The following is a 27023-nucleotide window of genomic DNA, read 5'->3' as shown; positions in this document are numbered from 1 at the left end:
TGATTTCTAACATGACAAATTTAATCCACTCTACCTATTCTCGATGTCATATATATGTATAGTTATGTGTTACTCCATTATTTTATTTTCAGGTAAGAGCACTGCGCAAATATATTTATTAGGCATGTGATCAGTAAATATTGGAAAAATGTCGCGTGGTCTAACAAATCTCGATTTCTGCTGTGACATGCAAGTGGTAGGATCAGAATCTAGTGTAAACAGCAATGAATCCATGGATCCGTCCTGCCTTGCGTCAACGGTTCAGGATGGTGCTGATGGTGTAATGGTGTGGGGAATTTTTTCTTAAGCATGTGATCAGTAAAAGTGGCACCCCCACATCAAAATTTTCTTAATTTTTAGCTATCTAAATCTGAAAAGTAAAATTTTAAACCTGTGATTCTTTATATCTAATCTAAAAACCTGATAAGCTTAAAATTATTCATTATAACTCCATATTACAGTACACTATACATATCTGTCAATATTCTAACTTAATAGTCAAAATTTAGCGTTCCAACCCAGCTTGACCGTCTCTTTGTTTGTTTTGAATATCGCGCAAAGCTACACGAATGCTATCTGTGCTATCCGTCTCTACTTTAGCAGCGTAAAACTAGAGGGAAGGCAGTTAGTCTAGTCACCACCACCCATATTCGCATATTAACGGTTAGTGAGGGCATAAAACTTATTTGAAAGCATATATACATGATTATGAAATATACAGCTCGAAGGTTTCCATCTCTCCTATATATACAGCCATCTTATACAGCTGATTCCTCTATTTATTTTGCAAGAGTAATACAAAACCTCCCCAGTATAATAAGTACCTTGCCACATCAGGGATTAAATTCCTCCATTTAACATCGTAATTTTACAAGTTTATATGTAATATATCGAGGTTACAATGCTTCATTTCAATGACTTTCTTTCAGAAACTTCCACCTATCATCAGTAAATTTGAACAAAAACTTCAAAACGCTAATAGCAGGTGACAGATATCTGTATATACACAGTCAGTGGTAACTTTATTAGGTACACCTATGTAGTGACGGATAGGACCCCATTTTGCTTCCATAACAGGTGCTGGAAACATTCCTTAGGCAAATTTGGTTAGATTTTGTTATTGAGTGTGCGTTGTTTTGCATTCACTTGCAAGCATATTTTTATTGTACAACTTTCAAGTGTTTAAATATATTTTGTTTTTAATCCAAGAATATGTATGAGTGGATAATTCGAAAATGAAAGAATCCAGATGATGGTGAACATTCAGAAAATAAAGACAATTCAATTGATTGTAGTATTACTGTTGAAAAGAGAATGGTGCGTGACTGGAAAAACGTGAAACGAGAATTTAATGAAAGTTGGGAGTTGAAATTTGTAGTGATTGAAGCAAATAATAAGCCAATGTGTCTTTTGTGTAACAAAGATTTTAAAAATAATAAAGGATACAACCTTAAGCAGCACTTTAACCATTTTCACAACGAATTTGATGCAATATTTCTAGTTAATAGCAAAAATCGTATGAATGAAATTAGACGTCTGAAAGCACAACTTTATGAACGAAAGGGAGGCATAAAAAGATTTGTTATCATCGATAGAACTAGTTACGTTAACTAGCTGTAAAGTACCTTGAATTCTAGCTCAAAAAATAAATCATTTTCTGATGCTGAACTAGTAAAAGAAATATTGATTGTGGTCATTGAAATTCTGTTGGCGAATTATGATTCAAAAATAAAAGATGATATTCTTCAAAGGAAAAATAATTTGCAATTAAGCCGTAGAACAATTGTTCGCAGAATGCTAGAGTTAGCGAAAGACATAAAAGATCAGGTGCTTGAACAACTGAAAGACTGTTTGTATTTTTCTTTAGCATTAGATGAATCAACAGATGTTTGTTACACTGCACAGTTGATATTTTGGGTTCGATATGTAACTTCAGATCTGCAAGTGAGTGAAGAAATGTTTGGCCTTTGTAGATTACGAGATCGAAAATGTGAAAAAAACTTTGAAACATTTCTTGAAGTGTCAAAACTATTCAATCTGGATTTTTTTTTTTTTTAAATTGGTTTCTGTCACAATCGCCATGATTGGGGCGAAATTGAAATTTGTTTCTCTTTTGAAGCAGCATTTAATTGAAAATAATGTGAAGTCCACGCTGCCATCTTTCCATTGCATTTTGCATCAAGAAAATTTATGTGCTCAGATGTCTGAAAGTGACAAATTGAAACATTTGATGGAGACTTTTGTAAAAAGTATGAATTATATTAGAAATGGAAGCTCTGTCATCCATCGACAGTTTGTTGAGTCTTTGCAGAAAAGCAGTGACTATACTTTTAATCATCTTACTGATTTTACAAATGTAAGATGGTTAAGTAGAGGAAAAGTCTTAGAACAATTTACTTCCTTCTTTCCTCAAATAACAGAATATCTTGTTGAAAAATGTAAGATTGAAAATGCCCTTGAAATTGAAACTTTGTCATGACAGTGTGATTTGCACTTTTTGTGCGACATAATGGCTCACTTGAATAATTTGAATACGAAGTTTCAGAGAAGAGGAAAATAATAAGCGAGCAATCACAGTCTATTCATGAATTTCAATTAAAGCTAAACCTCCTTGCAGAACAATAACAAAAGAATGATTTGACACATTTTGCAAAGTTGAATAGTTTTCTAGAAACTAATAAAGACTATGATTTCTCTGATGCTAAAGATGATCTGCATGTAAACTGGATCAAAAATCTGTCTCAAAAATTTGAATCACATTTCTTCGAATTTAAAAAATTAAAATTGATATTTGAATTTTTGCATGATCAATTTCAATTTGACTTAAGAAATTTCTGTAAAGAAATTACATCTTTTTTTGTCTTTCGATAAGTGTGGATTTGAAGACGAGATGCTTACGCTGCAAAGTGTAGAACGCATAAAAGGTAAACAAAAAATGTTCTGTTAGAGAGGTGTGGCTCACTATTCTGATAAATGAGAGTCTTCCAAATTTAAAGATAGCAATTTCAAAATTATTTTGTATGTTTGGATCCACATGTGTATGTGAGTCAACATTTTCTATGCTAGGTTTTCTCAAGTCTAGATACAGAACTCGGCTTACTGACATAAATTTAAAGGCAGAGTTCAGATGCTCATTGAGTATAGATATTAAGCCAAATTTCACGAAACTTGTTGATAAAAACCTCCATCAATTTTCACATTGAAGGTTAGTTGAAATGCAATTATTTTGATTAAACTAACATCTTTCAATTTCTTCTAATAGTGTGGCCAACGTTGTTTTCATTGACCACAGTTTTGACCATGTGAAAAATTAAATGCCCACCCCTGCTCTGGAGATTGTAGTGCGAGAAAATCCTAGGAGGTCAACAATTTCTGAGATACTGGAACCATCATGTCAAGTACCAATAATCATTCCACAGTCAAAGTCGCTTAGATCACACGTCTTCTCCATTATAATGTTTGGTCGAACAATAACTGAACCTCTTGACCATGTCTGCATGCTTCATATATTGAGTTGCAGTTACAAAATTCGCAGTTTAACAGCAGATGTACCTAATAAAGTGGCCACTAAGTGTATATAACTAAACGTGATAGGAGTTTTGCTAGAATAAAAAGAAAACAATTTGATAACTCTTCCTAACAGTGGTGTTTTGGAACAGTCCTTCCCCTTTAACCCTGCACGTGGGAACAATTTACCATTTGTGGTTATATTTGATTTCACGGATGATAAAATATTGTCGAAACGTTTTACATTTATAATAATGTTTTTCTCACTGCCCAGTCAAGCCGTCTCAAAACTTTTATTTTTTTAAATGTCTTTTCCTTCTTATCGTGGTTTAAACTTCGTTCTAGAGCTATATCGCCTTACAAAAGCCATTGCCGTTGGCTCAAGAGCGACCAAATTAATGCTAGGGATATTAATACTTTTCTATTTCATAATCAAATGTGGCCTTATTTTGTTAAAAAAAAAATAAGTGTAGCTTGAGTAGCATTAATTAACATTGTGAATAATGACTGAGTTACTTTATGAATATTTCGTTAACCGTGAAACAATATATTTCACGTTTTTGCTATAAAGCTTTCTTGGTGTTAGTGAGTTGAGGGGGTTAACGTGTTAGTGTTAATGTATAAAAAATAGGTTGTATTTGAATAATAATTCTGTATAATGGATCTAAATATTATTATTCAGCCTCTTGATTGTCCTAGGGAAGAAGAAAGACTATCAGTTCAGAAAGTAAGAATGGCTATAAAATGTAAGTATTCTCATTAAGATCTCAGAGTACCCAAACCAGTGGGACAGGTTGCAGTTTAGGCTTAATTGCAGTCAGGTCCGTTTGCGTCTGGGCTTTGGCGCGCGTAACTCGAAAATTTCAATGTACACGAAACTTTTACAAAATATGACAAGTCAGTGTGGGACATTTCTCCCCAAATGTGATTCAGATCCGGATTCTGGATCAGTTTCAAGCATTTTTATAATGGGAAAAAAATGGGGCATTTTCCCGATTTTGGATTCAAACTATCGAGTGTGATCGAAGTTTTACCAAATTTCAAGTGTACGTGATTGAGGTTGAAACTCCTTTTTCCCTCTATAAAATATGATGTAAATCATTGATAATTTATATTTGAAAATTATTTTCTGAGTTTTCAAAGGTGAAAATTGATATCGTACAATATAAATACATAAAACTGTGGGGCAACGGTATGCAATTTCTCTGGTTGAGCTTGTTAGAAATAAAATTTAGTAAATTGGTTTGACCAAAAATTTCACGTTTTGGATTTATCTGCATTCTTTCTGCTTACTCTAGTTGTGTATGGTAAATCTCGGCAGTAAATCTAAGGGCCTGTAATGCTAAAAACTGGTTGCTGTACAGGTATTGATACTTAATTTTTAGAGTCTTTCCATAAGCCACTTGAAACTTAGTAAATTGTGAATCAACTTGCAAACATTTTATTGTCATGTGGTAGTAAATTAACCAGTGATTAATTGTTTAGGCAACATGTTATAAGATTATGTTACCATGTCATCTGGAGCCTGAAGTATTTAAATTTACCTGTCTGTATAAGTTGTTTTAGCATAGAAGAATGCTAGATAGTTATAAACAACAAATTATATTTATAAAATGTGTTAGAAATGAATTTGAAGAGCAATATAGCAGCTTATATCTGCCGAGTCAAAACAGGTGAGTAATAAAGTGTTAAAAATGAGATCAGGATACGGAGTAGTAAGAATACTGATATAATAAACCACATAAGACTAACTTAAATGTATCATTTGGGACTGTATATAGTCAAATGATGAGCGAAATTTGTTGAAGTGGTTCATGATAGTTATTTATACCAAATTCAGAGACCAAACCAGGAAGGATGCCATTTCACTAATTTCTAACTGCTAATTAGGATAAAGTTAAAGTACTGAAACATTTATGGAAGAGTGATTGTTGCTTATAATTAGGTTTGATATTTTGATGCATGTTTAGCTAAAAGAAACTAAACATTTTCACAAGAAACCTGCAATATTCCTGACCCTGAGTATTCTACAGGAAATATTAGAACTGATCTGAACTGTAGATATTAATCCCCAATGTAACTAGAAAGGTTGATTAGTTAAAAGTAGATGAAGTTCTAGGGTTTTAAACGAAGTAAGAGATTGTATATGTGAGCCTTTCTCTCTCATTTTTGAGAGAATAGAATGCTTGAATATTGTACAGTTACTGCTGTAGTGTTTGGCAAGAGTGTGATAACAATTACCCTGGAAGTTATCGGCCAGTTAGTCTTACTTCTCAAATATATTAATGGGATAGATTCTAGAGAGTGCTTTACAAATTAATTTATTGCAATATGATGTAAATCGAAGCCAGCATGGATTCCTCAAGGATGAATTTTGCCTAATTAATTTTGTTGTCATTTTGTTTATTTTTGGAAGATGATACTTGTTATTTTAACAATGAAAAGAGTGTGGACATGTGGACTTAGATTTTTGAAAAGCATTTGATAAGGTGTCATTGAAAGGATTAGCAAAGCGAATCAAATAACTTGGGGTTGCATAAAGCTAGTTAACTAAACTGTACTTGTAGGGTAGCTGGATCATAGAGGGCTAGAGGTTTTTGTTACTGGCATCCAATTAAAGAGGACTGTTGCTACTAATGGAATGCTTCTGCAGTCAATGTTTGGGCCTTTTCTTTTTCTTGGTTTGATTAATGACAATAATTATTAAGACAAAATCAGTAAGTTTCCTGGTGACATTAGATTTTTGGGTAATTCTAGCTGATATAAGTTGTTTAAATAGTACACAATGGCTTGGATCAATTTATAAGGTGGCCAATATTTAGCAAGTGAACATTAATTATAGAAAATGCAAGGTAATGAACTTAGGTTGAAAATTTGGATATACATTTAATATAGATGGAAATCCATTAAGTATTGTGACTCAAGAAAACTGTGATTTTGGTGTAGTGGTATCACTCAACCCTTCAAAGCAGTGAGCTATTGATAGTGATAATTTTGATATATGTTTGTTGTTGTTATTTCTCAGAATCAGAACTTAAATATCATGTATAGTTGTGGTTTTCTTATCAAATTAGGAATATTAACTTTGGTGAGAGAGGTTCAGAGGAGGGTTACTAAGATGGTAGAAATATTATGTGAAGACTGAATAATATAAAGGCTTCTGGCTTTATTGGACTACATTCTGAAGAATATAGGACAAGAGGACAAAAGTTTCACGAAGAAAAGTTTATTTAATTAACAACACTCATTAAAAATATGTAGCTACTTATGTGGCTTGTTTTTATTAGAGTTAAAATTAAGAAAGCCAGACTAGACCCCAGTTAACAACTAAGTTCTTCTAACAGTGTGATTAGCTTATAAATTCATTCTTATCAGTAGTAGTAGAGTTCAGCTGTTAATAGTTTCAGAGAAGAATAGACTTGTTGAAAATTAATTGAGTTTAACTTTTCACCTTTATTGATGGTGTGTGTGTGAAAGGAAATCTTGAAAGGCAAAACTTGAGGAAATAATAGTAAGGGTAGTGCTATTTAATGTAAAACTATCTAGATTGACAGTTTTTATTTGATCTTTATACAAGGAGTCATTAAGTTTCTTTAAAGACTTGGGTGAATCTGTTAGTTGTTAAACTGGAGCTGGCTTTGTACAAGTATTCCATATTACTGTGCCCACTATATTAATCATCATTTTACCTTGTCAGCTTCTACTTTTGCTTATGTATCCCTTCAGTGTTTAACAAAAAAAAAAAAAAGACAAACATCTTAAACTAAATATGCATGTTTTAACCTCTGGTACTAGTTTACTTGTTTTACTAGGCCTGAAATATTTAATTTCAAAGTAAAAGATTATTCTAAACTTGAAAACAGATTTTATGTTCAAAACATACTTGAACCCTTTATATTTTGTTTTTAAAGTTTGGATACATCATAAAATATTGAGAGGAATGTAATTCTAAGGTTGCATGACTAAAAGTAAACAATGTATAAAAATATGTTAACCACACTGTATTTGCTATACTCTCTATCGACAGGCCTTTTGCCTATTACCAGTACTTCCCCAGTTGGCTGAGATATTATAATTGTTTTATGAAATTGCATGAACAACAGCTGTTATTATATAAAGTAGATTATACAGAGAAGAATTAATAAAGGGTAAGTAAACACAAGAACTATTTGTAGGATTAGTTAGCTCTTAGAGGAATTTGATTTTCCATTTCTCTTCAGACTGGAAGCTCATTCTTTTTGTTTCTTTAATCAGAATCATTAAACATTTCATCATTTAATTAAGGCCTCTAAATTTTGTAGACATAATTTACACTTTATGATATTAGTAGTTTTTCAGGACCTTAACCACAATTATAACCACACATTAAAATTTTATTTACATTTTTGGCATTGTATCTCATATTCCGTGTATTTGGCTAGTCAACCTATTGAATAATGAAAACAACCTCTGTAGGTTTTGTATCATGAAGAAATAAAAACTATATATATGCATGTATACAATTTCCACAAAAAATAATTGTTTTTAGCATTAAAGTTTCCAACTCGCACTCCTTCAAAGTGAGGAGCTACTAATAACATTTTGCTAATCAGGACAAAAAACAACACCATGAATGTGAAAGTACATTTGTCCACTTTTAAATTCTGTACACAAGGACAAGTTGAAATAATGTCTAGAATTCACATGGTGGTGTAGAATATATTTTATTTGTGATATTTTGAGTTGCCTTTTATCCATTACAGTAAACATATGTTTAAATAAAATTTTGAGAAAATGTAGCATTGATGATACAAATTTACTATTCTGAATTATATTTGACATTTTCCTTCTGAGAAAATAGTAATTTATTGCTAATTATTCAACTTAGAGAGTTTCTATTAAATGAGTGTTTCAGGAATTAATGTATTGGAAAGATATGTGTGCGTGTGTAAGGAATGAGCGAAAGAATGGTCAAAATACTATGAAAATGAAAGTTTTCAGTGCTATAACATTCAAAGAATAAAACATTTATACTGTGAACATAGCTGAGTTCCATATATTATATTTCTCCCATTTTCATTTTGTTTCATTTTTGAGGCTTTCTTATTTTTTTCTGTTTTTTCTGTATTACCATATTGGCCCATTTATTGGGCAATTTCATATATAAGGTGGCCCTGGTTTTCAAAAACCATGGGAAAGAAAAAATGGTTAAGTGTTGTAGTTTTGGTTTTTTTTAAGTTTGTAAAGTTAGGCTACAGGTGGATTAGTTGCAAAATTCGTTGAACAAATATATGGCATGCATGACTACACAAATGTTATTTGGACATGACAGAGTAAGGGACTTCCACTGAAATTATAAGGCATGTGTGTTTTCTTATAGCAAACCCACATCGGGCTATCTGCTGAGCCCACCGAGGAGAATCAAACCCCTAATTTTAACTTACCGCTGTACTAGCAGGGGGGGGGCAATTATAAGACAGTAGTGAGTTTCAGAGCATAAAAACATTGCCACATAATTGGGCCAATATGTAGATTTTACTGATGTCACTTGCATGGTTTACATGCAGATTTTATAATTTTCAAAATGTGTTAATTCTTTTAGTGTCAAGTGTGATTTACATCACTTTTATGTTGTTATTAATATACTTTATTTTTCTTTAAAGTATGGGAAAGTATAAATGTTTGTTATTAAGAATTAATATTGAAAATTAAACTGTTAATATTCTTGACATCTTAAATCAGTGCCACTTGGAGGTATTGTGTACAAACTGTAATCAGATCAGTGGTGAGGATATTTGTGCAAACCCCAGAAAAACTAATAGATGTTAAAATATTGTAATTGTCGTACAAAAGAATTGCTTTTTTTAAGTTTATGTGAACATATGGAAAAATTTTATTATTGCACGTATGAAATAGTCAATATTTATTTCTGCAGTAGGTTTTGAAGTTATAGCCCTGAATGTAATCACAGATGGTCAACAGTTTGAAGGAAAAAATTTGAAGGTAAGAACAACTGTTTAGACACATTAGTGAAATATAGTAATTTTTGCTATTTTGTTGATCAATAATTGATCAACAGTATAGTTAGCTTGACGATTAATAGATTATAAGTTCCAGCAATTACCAAGGTATATGCTTCATAGTGCAGTTTTTGAACAGGTTTCAATGAATTGTTATTATATTTAGGTTTGGATGAGTATTTGTTATAATCAGTTAATTGAAATTATGACTCAATTTATTAATGTCATGAAAGTAGCCAACTGATCATGTTAATGTTTCTAGTTACTTGAACTATACAAATAATTAAAATATTGTCATTGTGATTCCTCATTTTTATTTGTGATTAATTCAAGGGTTTTTAGTTTAATTGGTTAGTGTTATGATGCTGAAAATATTCAACTAATCAAATTTAGTGTTTATAATTATTACTGTTTTTTATTATTCCAGCTAAATGATCAATTATTTGAATGTAATTGATTAGTTAGCTTGACGATTAATAGATTGTAAGTTCCAGTAATTACCAAGGTATATGCTTCATAGTGCAGTATTATATTTTCTCTTAGTTGTTTTGTACAGAAATATCATACAGTTTAAATTAGCTTGTAAATGTTATAGTGGTGATTTGTATGTAAATTTATATTTATGTAAAATATTAATAAAGATGGCTGTGGGTAGAGAAGTAAACATAAAGTTATATGTCAAAGGTATAGATATGTTAAAGACTATATCTACTGGTTCATTGATTTGTCTTGAATTTCTTAGTGTCTAACTATCTATAAAATTGTAGCAGATTTAGCTGTGAAAATATAGTTGTGCAGTAGCTTCACAAAAATGAATACAGTAACTTCATTATCATCACATAAACATGGATATTATAATATATAATTTGATATATATTTCTTTAATGTTTTGTGACAACATTGGACCTTTTTTTTTTATCTTGACCATTTGATCTTCAGAATGAAACTAAAGTTATTAATAAATAAATTCAAACATCTTAGTCATTCCTTATCATTCATTTGCATATCAAACTTTTCTTAAAGCCATTTAAAATTGCTGCCTCGATATCATCCTAAGGTAATTGATTCCAAATTTAACCACCCTGTTGGAAAAATAAAACTGTCTTAACTGAAGATGACTTCTACACTGCCAAAATTTATACCTATGTCTCCTAGTTCTACTATTCTCACTGTTAACCCTTTGGCAACGGGCTCTGTATAATATACACAAGTTTGTCTATGCATTTGTACATGTTAAGTGTTTGCATTATAACTTTTGATACAGCATGTGTACCTTCACAAAATTTGGTAGACTTTTAGTAAATATTACAGTTTTGTTTGTGAAATTTTTCATAAAAATTTGTTTGTAAAAATATCGAGTGTGCTTCATTACTACTCCAAAAACTCTTCTTTGTCCCAAAAGTCCCAAATATTATTTGTGTAAGCTCTGAAACTTCCTAAATATATTTCAAATGCTTGTTTTCAGCAAGATTTTGTATTTTGTTATTTTATATATCCTAACTCTGTGGGGTCTGTAAGTTGATCAATCTCATAACCATTAATAAAGAAATTAGGAAATATAAATTATTTGTGTAAGCTCTGAAACTTTCTAAATATATTTCAAATGCTTCAAAAAATCATAATTAACTGTACTGATACTACAGAATTTCACTATAATTTTATTAAGCTTAGATACTAAGATGTATATAGTTTTAAAAAATATAAAACTTTTAGTAGACTAAAGACACATTCTACCTTCTTAAAATTTTGTTCATAAGAACATGGTAGCCTTTTCACAGATTAAAATGACTGAGAAAATCACCAGGGGACATTTTAAGCTGTTGATTGATTATCCACATTTCGTATATTGAAGTAAGTGTATGTAAGGGACCATTTTCAAAAATTGAAAGAGGTGAATGGGGCCACTGTGTTAGATTCAGTATTTAAGCCATATCTTGGCAAAATAAGATACGAGGTTTTTATTTTATATTCTAGCTTGATAATATTAGTAATTTGAACTCCTAATTTGTATGAAACTATAGACTTAATATTTTTAAATCACATCTAATTTTACTAATTTTAAACAGTGCTGCATTCAACATATCACATGACTCACTAAAATTTGTATTTAAGTGTTATTTTAGTATTTGCTTTTAACTTAATTTATTAACTTGTATATAATATTAAATTTTGAATTATCTATAATTTGATTCCAAACTTGTTCACATAAATTCATAAAATAGTAGTTCAATAAAATTTTGAATGCAAGTCAACAAATGTGATGACATGGCCTTTGACCTGTGACCTCATGAGAAGGGGTTAAGCATGAAAAAAAAGATGATGCATCAACATCCTCAATTTCTCAAGACAACTTTGATTAATACAAATCTCTAACATCTAATACACATTGTCATAGCATCTAGGAAAAGTCAAGGCATGTAAATTTATGATAGTAATGTTGAGTTCATGTTTGTGTTGTTGTTTTAGCTTAGTAATAACAAATTATTGTCTAAGGCCTTGACAGCATTGCTGTTATTTTAGGAAATCTCAGAATAGTTTTTATGGTAATTAATAGCCCAACCAAATAAAACAATCTCTGGTAAAATACGTGTACTAGCAATCTTTTTGGTCAAGGTTACTGACCTTGAGAACTATTTGGCTTCAAATCTTTATTTCTGCACAAGGTAGTGTATATTTATAAAAATTTTAAATGTTTGGTTATGTAACACACATACAGTATATTATTCACACACACTAACATTCAATGCCTCATTCAGTAAGGCTTTCTAAGCATGTTTACTTTTTACTTAATGATTTAGATTATTATTGTGTCTGTAATTTTATTTAGGGTTTTATATATACTTGTTTTATCTTAACATGCATTCTGGTGCTCTGAAAGTTTTTGCACAGGTGATACAGAAACATTTTTAGATGATAGAAATTTTTGTGATGGTTGTTTAACACTTGTTCTCGGATGAAATGTATTCATACTGGACCATTAACAAACTTATGTATGGAAGTAAGATTTAAAACAAAGCTATACAAATTTGGATGAAGTGGCTTCTATTGCTTTCTTTAGTCTTAATTTGTTCAAACTTAATGCTGTCTCACAAAGGACTTCATTTTCTTGTTAGCCTATGGAAGAATTGGAATATGTGTTGTGATATTGAAAGCTAGGTTTAAAAAAGAGTATGTTTTTAACTGTTTGAGTGAAGAATAAACACGTGTATTAATACATATATAAATTCATACTTGTTTAGATTCCAGAACCTCCTGAAATTAAACTTGGCAATTCAGAAACAGCTGAGGTGAAAGTTGCAGGGAAAACCTTCCAAGTTAAAAGTCGTTTAACTTGTATTGTCAGTGACACCAACCAGTGCCATCACGTGGTAAGTAAAAAATGTAGCATACACAAAAATATTTACTGTATAATAGCAAGTATTAATTGCTGACTTTAAGTGAAGAAGTATTTATAAACTTTACTTTGTTTTTCTGAAATAAAATTTTATCTTAAATTATTTTTTATCAGTAAAGGCCTTCTAACCCTTTTCTGTATTGTTAAAAAAATTATTTGTAGTGTATGTTACCATTTATATATATTTTTGTACAAACATTAAACATTTGTCTCATGTTATTCAGATATTTAAGGTTTATCTTATTTTAAAAAGTGTAGAAAACAATAAAGGGTGATTTGATTATAAATACCTCAATAACATTCCTTGGTGATAAGAATGAAAGTCCTTCATTAGGAGTCAGCGAGGTATACAAATAGATTGCCCTACAATATGAGGATGAATGTGTACTGGTGACTTGGTAGTGTAGTTAATGGAGCATCAACCTCAGGGCACTGCTGTAGACCTAGATTCAACACGTGCAATGGATATTTCTTATCATCCTTATCTGTTAGCAGCAGCCATATCAATTTACCACTACTGAACTAGAAAAAAAAAATAGCTGTTTTATGTGAAATAGGATGTAAGCCAAACATTGTTAGCATTTGACAAACCTTCTCCCAGAAAATTAGTATTAATACATGATGCACCTTGATTCAGTAAAAATTTCCTAAAGAGGTATGAAAATTGTGAAGTTAATTATAAACTGGCATATTAAAAATAATGGAGAAACACAAAAACTGGCATCTTAAAAATATTCAGGAACTTGAATTTAAACTTCAGGAAAGTTTAGTTTTTTCCTGATTTATTTTCTGTTGGATAAATCATTTAAATGTCATCAAAGCAAGTGTTAAATGATGTGTTTACAGATAAGTGTTGTTGTTGTTTATTGTACATTTAAAATGTTGATGTTTTGATCACTTCTATAGGTATTTAACAAGGTTTTAAGTGCTTAGTAATCACAAATAATAAAAATATTTATTAAATTTATGTAAATGCGTAAGGATCAGATGTTTTATGATATCCACTTACTTCTGAGAGATATAGTTACCATAAGTTTTTTCCAGTTTTCACACACACAAACAATATTACAAGTATGTGTTTTGTTGAACACTATTCTTATCTGTTTTATTAGTGTTTATGTGTAAGTTATATTTGAACTATCTTCTCTTTTTTTAGACTCGTTCACCTATTGCTAAGAAGTATGATATTTTGGCTGTTCAACCAGTGAATGAAAAGATTTTTCAGGTAACATTTAAATATATATAAAGGCTGTGGACAAACCATATTGAAAATTGTTACTGGTTAGATTTCATAAGTATTTCTGGTCAGTTGCAAGTTAATTAAGAATTCCCAGTTTTCTAAACATTACTACTAACAACAAAACAAGATTACAGAAAATGTGATAATTTTTTTTTTCTTTCAGAAACCCTTAATTTGTGTTGTTTTTTTTTTCAAGCTATTTATTGTTGATTGATACTTCTGAGGCCTGGCCATGGCCAGGTGGTTAGGACCCTAGACTCACAATCTGTGGGTTGCTGGTTTAAATCCCCATCTCACCAGACATGTTTGTCCTTTCAGTCATTGAGGCATTATAATGTGACAGTTAGTCCCACTCTTCATTGATAAAAGAGTAGCCCAAGAATTAGTGATTGGTTATAATGACCAGCTGTCTGCCCTCTTGTCTGTCACTGCTGAATTATGAAGGCTAGTGCAGGTAGTTCTTGTGTAGCTATGCAGAAAATTTTAAACCAAACCGAGTACTTTTGAGTCAATGTGTACAATAATATGACAATCACACTATACCTCTTACGTCCAGTGACAACAAGGCTTTTCATAACAGTGGGGCTTTGGATTACATAGTTGAAGTTGAAATGCTATTTATAATAGTAGATTACTTAGTACAAACTGTTAAGGTGTGAACTAGATTAAGTTAGTGAAGCATAATTTTTATTTATTTTATGTTCCCTCACACACACACATAGTTGTACTTAGTTATTTGTCCCTGATACAAATAAATGTTTAAGTACCATTATTGTTTCACTCAATTTGTACACTTTCATTCCTTCATCACTCTTAAAAGTACATTTACATTCCTTAGGAATTTATCTCAAAGAGAAAGTTAGGGATCACAAATTTTCCATTATGAGGACTTTGAAAAGTATTAAAAAGAATGTGTTTTGAAATATAGAGATCTTACCTCAGTCACAGGTATTAACATTGATTGTTTTCCATGCAAAAAAAGCATGTTAGCATCTTTGTATGTTTTCGTTGTCATATATTTATGAGTTTATAGAAAAATATGATGGTAATAAACTTGGATAGTGAACTAGTGGGCAGTTAAAAATCAATCCTTTGCTACTGTGTTACAAGTTGTCCAAAAAACTGGAAATCTTTTTCAAATCTTATAGAATGTATTCCACATACTGTCTTTGAAATTCAACTTGCATTGTAGGTGGTATTTGCTTTGTTTTTGAACACACTGAAACATATTTGTGTCATTGTCAATGGTCTGACAATGGTCACTTGTATCCTCAAATTTAGCTATCAACTTCCAAATGGTACAGTGAGTGATGTTTTTCTGGATGTCATGTATTAAATTTAGTGGCAACCTTCTCTGCCATACAGCAGGATTAACTTAAGTTTCTTATATTTTAGCAACATTATAATCATTCATATATATCTAAAATTATTAAGAGTAGCAAATCACCTATGGTTCCCGACTTTTTGGACACTATGTATTCTAGTTTTTAATGAATTTGTTGACTTTGCTTTTCCACCTAAATCAGGTTTTATAGGCCAACATACTTTTTCAATAGATGTAATGGTAAACATTCTACATTTAATGTATGAAAGTTTTTAATTAATTTTACTGTTTTTCAGCATGTTTGTGGAAATATGGAGGTGGATATCATCTCTTTAGATTTAGCTTCTAGGGTGCCGTTTACTCTTAAACGAGAACAAGTTGGACAGGTAAGATTTGAAGTGTACACATACTATCCTGTCACAGTTATTCAACACTCATTGCTATTTATCCCCCATTTTTAAGATATGGCTAAAGATTATCTTTCTCTGTTCAGCACCACTTGCTGTCATATAACTTTTGTGATGGGCTCAGTATAAAATAGACAAGTTTGTATACACATTTGAGCATGTTAAGTATTTATATTATAACTTTTGATGCAGTGTGTGAAAATTCATAAATTTCTGTAGACATTTATTAAAGATTACAAGTCTTTTGCACACAAAAACAATCAAATTTTTTTAATGAGGTATTTTTACTAAAGATTTGTTTATGAATATATTGAGTCTGTTTCATTATTAGTCCTGGGTGCAAAGTGATTTTCATGTTATGATTAAAAACTATTCTTTGTCCCAAACTCTCATTAATGAAATGTCTACAATCTCTTAAGTACATTTCAAATGTTTGTTTTCAATAAAATTTCATATTTTATTTGTTATTTTCTATAATCTGTGTACAGGGTCTATCAATTTGAACAGTCCCATAACCATCATAAAAAGTTAGAAAATGCATATAAATTTTGTTTGTTCTGTACTAGAATGACTACAGATTATAATTCAAAATCACAAGTGTTTAGTCTGAATAGTTTAAATCTCCTAACTTTATATATATATATTATTTGCATTATATTGACCTTCCAACTGTGTCTGGTTAACATTACAGAAGATGAAATGACATGATACACTTGCACTCATGTTATTTTGTAAAATAGTCACATTTCAGTTATACATTATTACTATTTACAAACAAGTTCTTAAGTTATTTTTCTAAAACATAGAACAGTAAATAAAGAAGTACAGCAAATAATTATCTGTTCTAGTTGTGAATTTTGTACTCATTTGTTGCTTGCCATAGGTTGCAAAACTTTATCAGATTTCACACATAGCAAAACATTTTTTTTATTTTAGGTTATATATATATATATATACTTGAAATAACCAAAAAATAATAGGTTATTACATCACTATCATAGAATTTCAGTATAATTTATCAAGCTTAGTAACTAAGCTATGCTTAGGTCTAAAAAAAAATTTGAAATTTCAAGCTCATTGTAGGTTTTACACTACCAGTGAGATCTTGTATAAAAAGAAAACATTCTTTATCTGTATAGTTGAAAAAGGCTAAGAAAGCCACTAGGGATACTTTTTTAGCTTTGTGTTGATTATTCACATGTCAAACAGAATTAGGTGTATGTAAGCAAGTGTTTCCAAAAATGGAAAGAGTTAGGCATGGCTTCTGTGTTTGAATGAGTATTCGTAGCAATATCTCAAAAATAAAAAATTCTAATGTGTCAGTATTGGTAATTTGAGTTCCTAATTTATAAGAAACTATAGACTTTGTACTTGGATATCAGTATCATTTAATTTGAATCAGTGCTGCATTCAACATGCGTGTAATATAGAAAAATCTATAAGTGTGTGTTTTAATATTTACTTAAAAGTAAATATTAACTTAACTTAAGTAATTTAAAAATTAAGAAATTAATTAATGTATAATGCTGTAATGGGTATTATAATCAATTTGATACCAAACTTGTTGACATAAGTTCATAAAATATAACTTGAATAAAATTTTGAATGTGGGTGAACAAATACAGTAAGTAACATGGCTTTGACCAGTGTTGATAGGGTTAATCATAAAACTTGACTATAATTATATTTTATTTTCTTTCACAAAAGTTCCTTAAATTCTGTAATACAGAAAACAAAAGTAAATTAAAATAGTTTATATTTTTAACCAAATACTGTTCTTTGGAAGATGCAGTTGATTCATAAAATAGTTGTGTTCAAAGTATGTTGTGCTTTGTTAGAGTAATACTACCATCTGTATTAATGCATAAAATCTAGGTAGTGTAAGATTATTTTGAATATTCTGCTTTTTCCAAGTACATGTACATAATAATAGATGGTGTAAAATATTTTATTAAAGTTTATGAATTTTTACAGGAATGTGTTTGAAAAGTGTGAATATAAAGAGTCTTAACTTATCAACAGATAGACTAATTTAGCTCTTTATCAACAAAATCAACAACTAAACTTGATTAAACAATAGTATGTGAAAATTCCTCAACTATCTTTGTAAGCTGAGTGCTAACTGCCTACTTCTAAATAGTAAATGCTAAACTTTTGCAAACATAATTGTTTAGTATCTTAATATGTACCTGCTATGTAATAAAATTCCCTTTGACATACCACTTTTTGTATTTTACTTATTAAAGACTAAATGTAATTGTGAAGTCATCTTGTAGTTGATTGTCACGTATCTTTTGAATACTTGGTTAGGTTCACTTGTTCTCTTATGTATTTAAATAGTTGGTTAAAAAGATGTCTTTTATTAATTGTAATATCTTAGAAGTTAATCGTTTCCTATTCTTTTACTTTATGAATTTATGTTATGTCAAGAATAGCAATGTATTTGAAAATGTACACAAAGTAACAATAAACTTAAATATTTTTCAGTGATAACTGAGATTTAGTTTATCTACATAGACTACTCCTAAATGAGCTAAATAAAGACTTTTAATCCAGTTTACAAACATTTCATGTGTAAATAATGGTAATAAATGTAATTTCTTTCATGTGCAGTCTGTAGGAATAAAAGCTGGACAGCATGTCCAGCAAAGCACTGGTTAAACCAAGGTCAAGAAAGCAATATTAAATATTTGGTACATATAAACAACCTTGTATACCTTCTTCTTTCAGGCATCTTCTAGAGGAATGTTCTTTGAAATTCAGTATGCTCCTGTCTAAAAGATAAGACTGCAAGAAGGAATACCATATCCAACAGTCGTATTCTAACTCAGCTGACAAACAAAGTGGTATGTACATAACACTTCCCCAACTTTTTCTTTTATCACCAGTAAAACAATGTAACACTTAGCAAACATAATCACTTACCTGCTGGTAGAAGTATATTCCAGAAAGATTTCTTTGGTGTAAAAACTGATCTAAAACATGTCTTATTCTTTTATAGATCTGAGAAAACAGTATTATGGTTTGTGTATCAGCAACCTCTAGCTTTCTGTTGGGGTACATGAAAACACTGCTAAACATTATAGTCAGTTGCATATATGAAAAATTTATATTATGTGTTCACACCTTTGGAAAGATGAGTGATGTTAATATGCTTAAATATAATTTTGTAATGTATGGAGCCAAGCATGTGCTACTGTTACATCTAGTAAACATGTTGCTAGCATTTGAGCCTGTCAGGTACAGATCTACAAATAGTGACATTCTGAGTGTTTGATGGTACATGCTGTCTATTGTTGTAAAATAAGGTGTATACTAGTGTGGTTTTACATGGAAAGGATTGAATAGTCAACATGAATAACATTAATTTGAGTGTTCTCTGTAGATACTTTAAGGGTTAACAAAACAAAACTGTTAGTGTTTGTGATGTAATCTAGTGTTAATTTGTTATATACAATGTACAGCTTAGTTTGGTACAGTATACTGGACTGAATCTCAAGGTCTGTTTCTCTAACTGCTGCTACCAGAGACTTGCTCTCTGAACTTTGGAGTTAAAAGCTCAAGAGTTGGTAATAGGTGTTATTGATCAACTGCATTCTCTGTCAGTTCAAAATTAGGGATGGCTAGCACAGATATCCATTGTTTTGTTTGCATGAACATCTGAAACTTTAAGAAATACAACATGAAAGATCAATATATACAAATGTACACACACACACACACACACACACACACACACACACACACACAGGAATACTTAGTCTTTGAAAAAGTTTAAAAATGAAAATGGTAGTTAGTATTGGAAGAGAAAAGAAAACTTAGATATAAATGATCTCTTGCTAGTATACTGGAATTATTAATATTAGAATAACTACTCAGAACAGTAAAATAACAGATATCTGAAACTTGTGTTCATTTTAATGTTTCACTTTTGAGACTTTTGTTATAGTAAATATTGTATCTTACTAAATAGTATTGTCACTCAGATAACATCAGACAGAAAAGCAGGTTCTATTGCTGTATGTATTAAACATTCCATGAATTATCTTTGTGTACACACACAAAAATTGTGAGCTTTCAAATTTAAAACATTTTTTGTTAAAGTTTTTTACTATAAATGTAACCAATGATAATAAACATAAGTAAGCTAATTTTCACGAGTACATTAAGTTACATTTCAAACAAGAAAAACTTTTAGTATAAATAACTTTTTTTTTTTCAGAATATTATTATTTCTAGTGGTGCATCACAGGTTAGTGAAGGTTTCTGTATTTTTTGTTGTTGTTTTTTAGGTAAATATCAAGGCATAAAGAAATTTAAGAAAATTTATAATAAAATAAAGTTTTACTGTTGTGTTGTGACACAGTATGTAAGCTTTAAATATTTAATTGTTTTTAAAATTATCTGAGTTTGTATTTAAAAACTACAAGAAAATGTTTCTGTTTAAGTATGAGGATGAATTTGTATTAACAACTACAGATTGGATGCATGGTATTATTGAATATGATATATCATTTATGATTTTAAAATAAATAATAAATTAAATATCACACAAATTGTTGCTAGTTAAAGTCATTTTTTATTAATATTTCTTGTGGTTGTAGGTAATGGACATACGAAGTTGTTTTGATGCTGCTAACCTGTATCTTTTTGTCTGTAGAAATTATTTTGAATGTTAAAGAAGTTATGTAATATAATTTATCTTGGATGAGTGTGAAATTTAACCTGTTGTGTTCTATTACCAGCAGTGGATTCAGGACATGTTTTAAAAGTACTGTTACCACCAGCAGAGAAGGTAATAAGATGAGCTGAGTTTGTACCAGCTGAGAAGTTAGTAAGATAGTTTGCAGGGCAAATAAGCAAAATTAAAACAAACTATCCAAATGATTTGAGATAGTGTGAACAAGTAGAACAAGCTAAAAAAACTTTTGTTTTGGGTTTACTTACTAATAAAGTATACTTTATTACAACTTATAGCTTTGACAGTGTGCAAAGTTAGTTTTTAGGGCAGTTACCATGTTTCAGTCATTGGTGTAGTGCTTATCTAGCACAAGTTTTTACAGTAAAGAACATTTTAGTGTTTAAATCAACATTTAAATTCTGGAATTTATTGTCGTTACATATGTAAATATCAAACTGCATGAGTTTTACAGACTATATATGCGTGGCTAAACAAAATATAATCCAAACATAAATATAAAAAAAACCTATTGAATATTTTATGCAAAATATTTTCAAAAACCTAGGAATGTACAGAGAAATGATGATCAAAGATATACAGAGATGTGCCTATGTATTTGTTAATTGTGGGATTGTTTGATTTTATTAATAAAGTTTTCTCATTTACTTCTGTTAGTGCCATGCTCGTGTCTTAGCACTGCAATGTTCTGTTCAGAAAAACTCTTTGTTTATACTTATGTACTCAGTGATCGAAACATCTTACCTGCTCTAAAAACAAGTAAAAGGAATATACTTTTTTTTTTCAGAAAGAGGACTGGGTTTCTACTGAAGTTAGAACTTTTTTGTTATATTTATTTATCTTCGCTTTACAAGTTTTTTTTTTATTTTATTTGTTCAATGTCTTAAACATGTGCAGCAGTTTTGTTTTACTTATTTGTTCTGAATACACCAACATTCTGGTTTCAGTTTCTTGTAATGCTTCCATCTGCCATCCATGTTTTTTTTTTCTCTGACAAGTTACTTCAAAATTGTAGTTTTAATACTTTTACTACAAAATTACCCATTATATGACAACTGCTTATTAAAAATTACATGGAAACTGAAGTCAGACAGTGTTATGCCAGTGTCTAGTGAATAGCATTTTTTGTCAGAAATGTACTACACCATACTAAAGGTAAAATTATTAGCTATATTCCCTACTTTAGAGCATCGCTTACTAGAACATAATGATAGTAAGTGAGCCATATTTTATTAAATATCTCTTACCTCTCCACAATTTAAATCATCCAATCACAATTTGAATTTTACCACAGCAATAAGAACTTGAATATAATTCACTAACCACAGTTTTATATTTGTTGCATCTAATTTAACAATGATTACCAACATACGGTTAATCTTACTGTCAGTTGGCATGCAACAAGACTTTTTTTTTAACGCTTGCAAGGAAAAAAAATGCTAGCAGGCACATCCACGAATATTAATATAAAATTATAACAGTAAATCCATTACAAAGTAGTGTAGAAATAAATCTTCATTTTGCATCCTTGGTGGTATGGTCAGTTTTTTTTTTTGTTTTTTTTTTTCATTTTATTCAATTCCTTTGTCTTTATGCCTAGCTCTAGCAAAATATATTAAGTGGTAAAAGAGAACAGTTTACTGATGAACACTTATGATGTTAAATCACAGGCTTCTGATAATAGTTAACAAATCTGTTCTTTCTGGTCCTATGCTGCAGGTTTCCAGTAAGGATAATACAATATTGTCTTAGTAGAAGAACATACCATCTTGAGCTAACATTTGTTCACTATACAAAACTGCTAGGAATGTACAAAACCATGGAGAAAATGCTATTTGTTAACAATTATTAACAGTCATGTGATTTAAAATCACACAAATAACAACCAGTATATCAAGTTTTGCCAGCATGAGGACTGGCATACCATAATAATTTATAAGTAAGTTTTTATTATTGAAAGGTGATAGAACAGTTGTTAGTAACTGTCTTAACATTAAAGTATGGGAAACAAAAATGTAACTCCCTTTATACAGGTGTAATTCTATCTGGATGTACTTAACCTTTTGTTCAGTGGACTTCTCTTTGGCCTTCCTGAAAATAAATGCAAAGAGGCAGTTTGGAGCAACTGTAAAAAAGTACTTAGTCATGCAGGTATAATTTTTTAATGGTTAAATGATTTATAATTATTTAAATTTCATATGTCATACTTCCTTTGTTTCAATTATCAGAGAAATGATATAGTGTTATATTTAAGAGCATATATATTGAATGATTTTGTCTTTATGTTGGTGCTGACTACAAAGAAAATACGACAAATTTGAAAATGTACACAAAATAATAAATTTTAGTATCTAAAGCTGCTGTTAAATAAAAGCTACATTAATTAAGGATGCAACACTTGGTGTAGAAACATTCTATATTTATAATCTAAGCTTATATACTTGATACCAGATGCCATTTGTTGCTTGATATAGTGTTCATACTATAACTTTTAAATTTGTAAGCATACCTTCACAAAATCATGCAGATTATCAGTAAACATTGCAGGGCTTTTGTATGCAAAATATCAGATTTTCATGTAATGTTTTTCTCATCCTTTTTTCTTTTGCATGTTGCCTATCTAACATACAAAATAATTTTAATTCTAAGATTAAAAATACTTTTATGTATCGGAAGATTTTAAAATTTTACACGTGAAATCTTTATAACATTCATATAATTATCAAACATTTCTTGAGAAAACGTTTTGTTTTTTTCACTAACCAATCTCTGTATGGATTCTGTAGACTTGACTGATCTTGTGACCTTCATACAAAATTAGATTATTTTTCAGATTATGACATAAAACACAAATGTTTAAACTTAATAGCATTGTACATTTATATATATTTATTATTTTTATTATATTGGCTTTCCAGCCATGCCTAACCAACATTACAGAAGTTGTAAATGACATGGTACACATGCAATCCTGTCCATGAATATAAAACTAGCCTTGACAAAGTGATCAGTCTTCTATGTTTTATGGAACTAGTTTTTTTTTTTAATACAGTAACATTTCAGTTATATTTTACATGTATATACATTATTACTATTTACAAATAAGTTCTTAAGTTATTTATCTTAGAACATTGAACAGTAAATAAAGAAGTAGGGTGAATAATTATCTCTTCTAGTTATGGACTTTGTAATTGTTTGTTGCTTGCCGTTAGATTGCTAAGCCTTATCAAATTTTGTACAAATTTTTTTGTTTTATAAATGTATTTGAAATAACTAAAAACTTGTAAATTACTATAACAGTTGTATTTAAGTCTAAAAAAATGCAACACTTCAAGTTCACTGATGACTAACCTCACCAACTTGAAACTTTGTATCAAAAGAATGAGATTGACACCCTAATACTTCAAAATTGCTGAGAAAATCATTAGTAAGATATTGTGAGCTTTCGTTCAGTTATTCACATGTCATAGACCGAAGTAGGTGTACATAAGGAAATGTTTCCAAAAATGGAAAAAGATTGGATGGGTCACTGTTTGATATTGTATTCAAGCTTGTTGGTATCAGTAATTTGAGTTCCTGATTCATGCAAAACAATATAATTTATATTTCAACATTGTAATGTTAGGCAGGTCAAGTGGTTGAGCTTGTGGAGTCTGGAAGCAACGACTTTTGTTGCAGGAGAACTCACTTTTCAGCTGTTATGTGAGATTGTATTCAAACTTTCCTTAGTATCTTCATGATCTGTCAAATAGTATGCACAACTACTCACAAATAGTTCAATGTCTAATTGGCCAATTCTATCATCAAACTCTTCTTTTGTATCTCTGTTCACATTCTTATTATCAATACTTTATCAAAGTGCCAACTTGCTTCCTTTTAAGGCTAAGTTTGAAAATCAGCTTCAGCCCAGACTTGTGGCATCTTTAGGCTGTCAGAGATTCTTTCTGTTTTCAATTAATTAATGCAATGTTCATAGCTGATATAAACCTTTTACTGACCTTGATAGCATCAGTTTGTTATAGTCTAACAATGCAGTGGAAAGTTTCTTAACATGTTTCTCATGAGTCATCATCATCATTATAAACTCATCATTTTTTATATACTTCTGTACTTGTACTTCACTGCATTGCACTTCTCCTTATTACATACAATTATCTGAGGCATTTATAATATCTAGCAGTGCCTCAACATCATAAACACGTAATTGAACCAGTGCTGCATTCAACATACCACATGACACACAGAAATCAACAATTAGGTGTTTTGTTAACATTTACTTTTAAGGTATTAACTAGTGAATAATAATAAAATTTGAATTATATTCTAGAATTTGATATCAAATGTATTGACGTAAATTCAAAATAATTGTTTAATAAAAGTTTGAATGCAAGTCAAGAAACATGGCAGTAGGGTTAAATAAATGATATTTTGTTCGTGGCACACTTAGAGGTAATTTTAAATATTATATTACAGTATTGAATAATTCTTGCCAGAAAATTCTCTACACATTATGTACATTAATGATACTGTTTTGGTGACAAAATTTATTTATTAATCAGTTTTGTTTTCGGTTTAATCAAAAAGAATTATAAAGAAATATCACAGTGTTTTATTTCTGTACATTCTAGTGTCCAGGAAATTACCAGGAAAAGGGATATTATTCATGGGAGATGTAACCCAACTTCAGCCATCAGACCAGTGGCTATTAAAGGCATGCAAAATGCCTACTATTGAACAAGAAGTTGTGAGTAGTGAGAACTCTGATACAAAATGTACCAAGAAGAAAAGCACAGTATCCTCTTCTAGTGACTGTAGCATTGTCACAAAACAGAAGAAAAAAATTAAACTTTCATAAGCAATAACGTATTTGAACATTCTGCTCTGAAGCCTACATGTAACTGATGCATATGCTTCCACAACCAGTAATATATATTTATTGTATTTCAGAAACTTGGATGCTGAAATGTATTGCTTCCGTTAAATTCTTCACGTTTTGACAAAGAAGTGTAGTTGTAAATCTTGTATTAACTTGTGAAACTTCAAACAATTATACACTGAAGATTTGCTTTAGTAGAATAAGTTTGAGCATATAAAATATTCATAATTTCGTTATTATGAAATATTGCAGGATAAGGTTTTATTACTGGCAAATACTGATGTACACATTTTGGACACTTTCCCCATTCCCTTTTTTCTTCATTTATTCTGTGAATAATAAAACTGAGTAAACCATGCATTATTTTTATAATTTTATTTTACAATATTGGAATTTATTCAACAAGCTTACTTATAAGTAACTTCAAAAGCAAACAATAGATAATTTACTATATTCATTGGTTACCTATTTATACGAATAACTTGCGTTATAAAACCTTTTTTATATCTGCAAGTACCTATGTAGTGTAAAATAATAGATTATATCTAAGATTGTTTTATTTTTTGGTAAATCATTTTAAATATATTTTCTGACTAAAATTTTAAAAGATAAATGTTTGAGGAAAGCTTCCCTAGTTGGTAATAATCTGTTTTTAACTCCATTTAAATAAAATATAGAAGAAATAACCTCAGCTACCCAAAGTATTCACACTTCCACAATTTAGCATTTGACCATTTGCCAACCTAGAAACTTGAAAAAATCAGTTGTAGAAATGTGATACAGACATTTATCACATCAAGTCCTATCTTACTTTGTTCTTAAATTTTAAAAAGAATTGAGAATGTATAAGAAGGCGAGTTTCTGTTTTGTAACAAATTAAAAGTTTTGCTCAAAACAAACTGTACCTTATATCACAAAATAAAGAACTGATAACAAAAAAAGTGTTATTAAATATGTACAGTAATCATTAACATTTGTTACAAATAATTGAAGACCAAAACTTTGTTAGATTTTTATTTGTGTTGTTTGGAAACTACATTACTCAATAAACATTACAGTTTCAAAGTGGTAATCCAAAATGACCTGAAAGACTACTAAAACATTTGAGCTATGATCTATAAATATAATTACAAAAAAAATTCACATGTGAAAAACCATCTAAACAGCAGCTAGTCATTTAGAACTGTATGCTTTCTAAGAACTTGAACAAGTTAAAAAAAAGAGGAATAATTGAACTGGTTGGTTCAAAATGGTATGTGCTTAATATTTCATATACATAAACTTATATTAAGTCTTAAGAACTGGTTTACAATAAATACCTTATTTAATGTTATAAAAGTTATCACCTGTAAATACTTTGTTAGTATGTATTGAAAACTATCCAATTATACAACTGTGTGTTGCATTAACTAAAGTTGAAATACATTATTAGATAAGGTGAGAGAAATATAATGTTCATATAATATATAGTAATAACTGTTCAGTTGGCAATTGTGTTGCTTTTAGCATAATGCAGTATTTAAAGCTGTAATGTGTAATTTAATAAAGTGAGAAAAACTATTACATATAGAAAAAAT

The 27023-nt window shown here is 29.9% G+C and overlaps 1 protein-coding gene across 4 annotated transcripts; it reads left to right on the top strand.

Annotated features, from left to right (window-relative positions):
- The first annotated feature begins 3876 nt into the window (after positions 1-3876).
- On the top strand, positions 3877-27022 carry LOC143225284 (ribonuclease P protein subunit p30-like). Of its 4 annotated transcripts, none has more exons than XM_076454413.1 (10): positions 3877-4253; positions 9425-9489; positions 12746-12874; positions 14057-14125; positions 15761-15850; positions 18602-18717; positions 20094-20123; positions 20476-20513; positions 22642-22721; positions 25199-27022. In XM_076454413.1, the coding sequence occupies exons 1-6, from the start codon at positions 4166-4168 to the stop codon at positions 18647-18649; spliced, it is 489 nt and encodes a 162-aa protein (XP_076310528.1). In that variant the 5' UTR covers positions 3877-4165; the 3' UTR covers positions 18650-18717; positions 20094-20123; positions 20476-20513; positions 22642-22721; positions 25199-27022. The 4 variants fall into 4 exon arrangements, with proteins under 4 accessions (XP_076310528.1, XP_076310525.1, XP_076310526.1 ...); XM_076454410.1 differs by having other exon boundaries at positions 3888-4253; positions 9422-9489; XM_076454411.1 differs by lacking the exon at positions 20476-20513 and having other exon boundaries at positions 3888-4253; positions 9422-9489; positions 25199-25232.
- Position 27023: the final 1 nt, after the last annotated feature.

The sequence above is a fragment of the Tachypleus tridentatus genome, chromosome 9 (assembly GCF_004210375.1).
Source record: "Tachypleus tridentatus isolate NWPU-2018 chromosome 9, ASM421037v1, whole genome shotgun sequence".
Classification (NCBI taxonomy): Eukaryota; Metazoa; Arthropoda; class Merostomata; order Xiphosura; family Limulidae; genus Tachypleus; species Tachypleus tridentatus.
The sequence above is the reverse complement of the archived record's forward strand: the minus strand, read 5'-3'. Positions and strand labels throughout refer to the sequence as shown.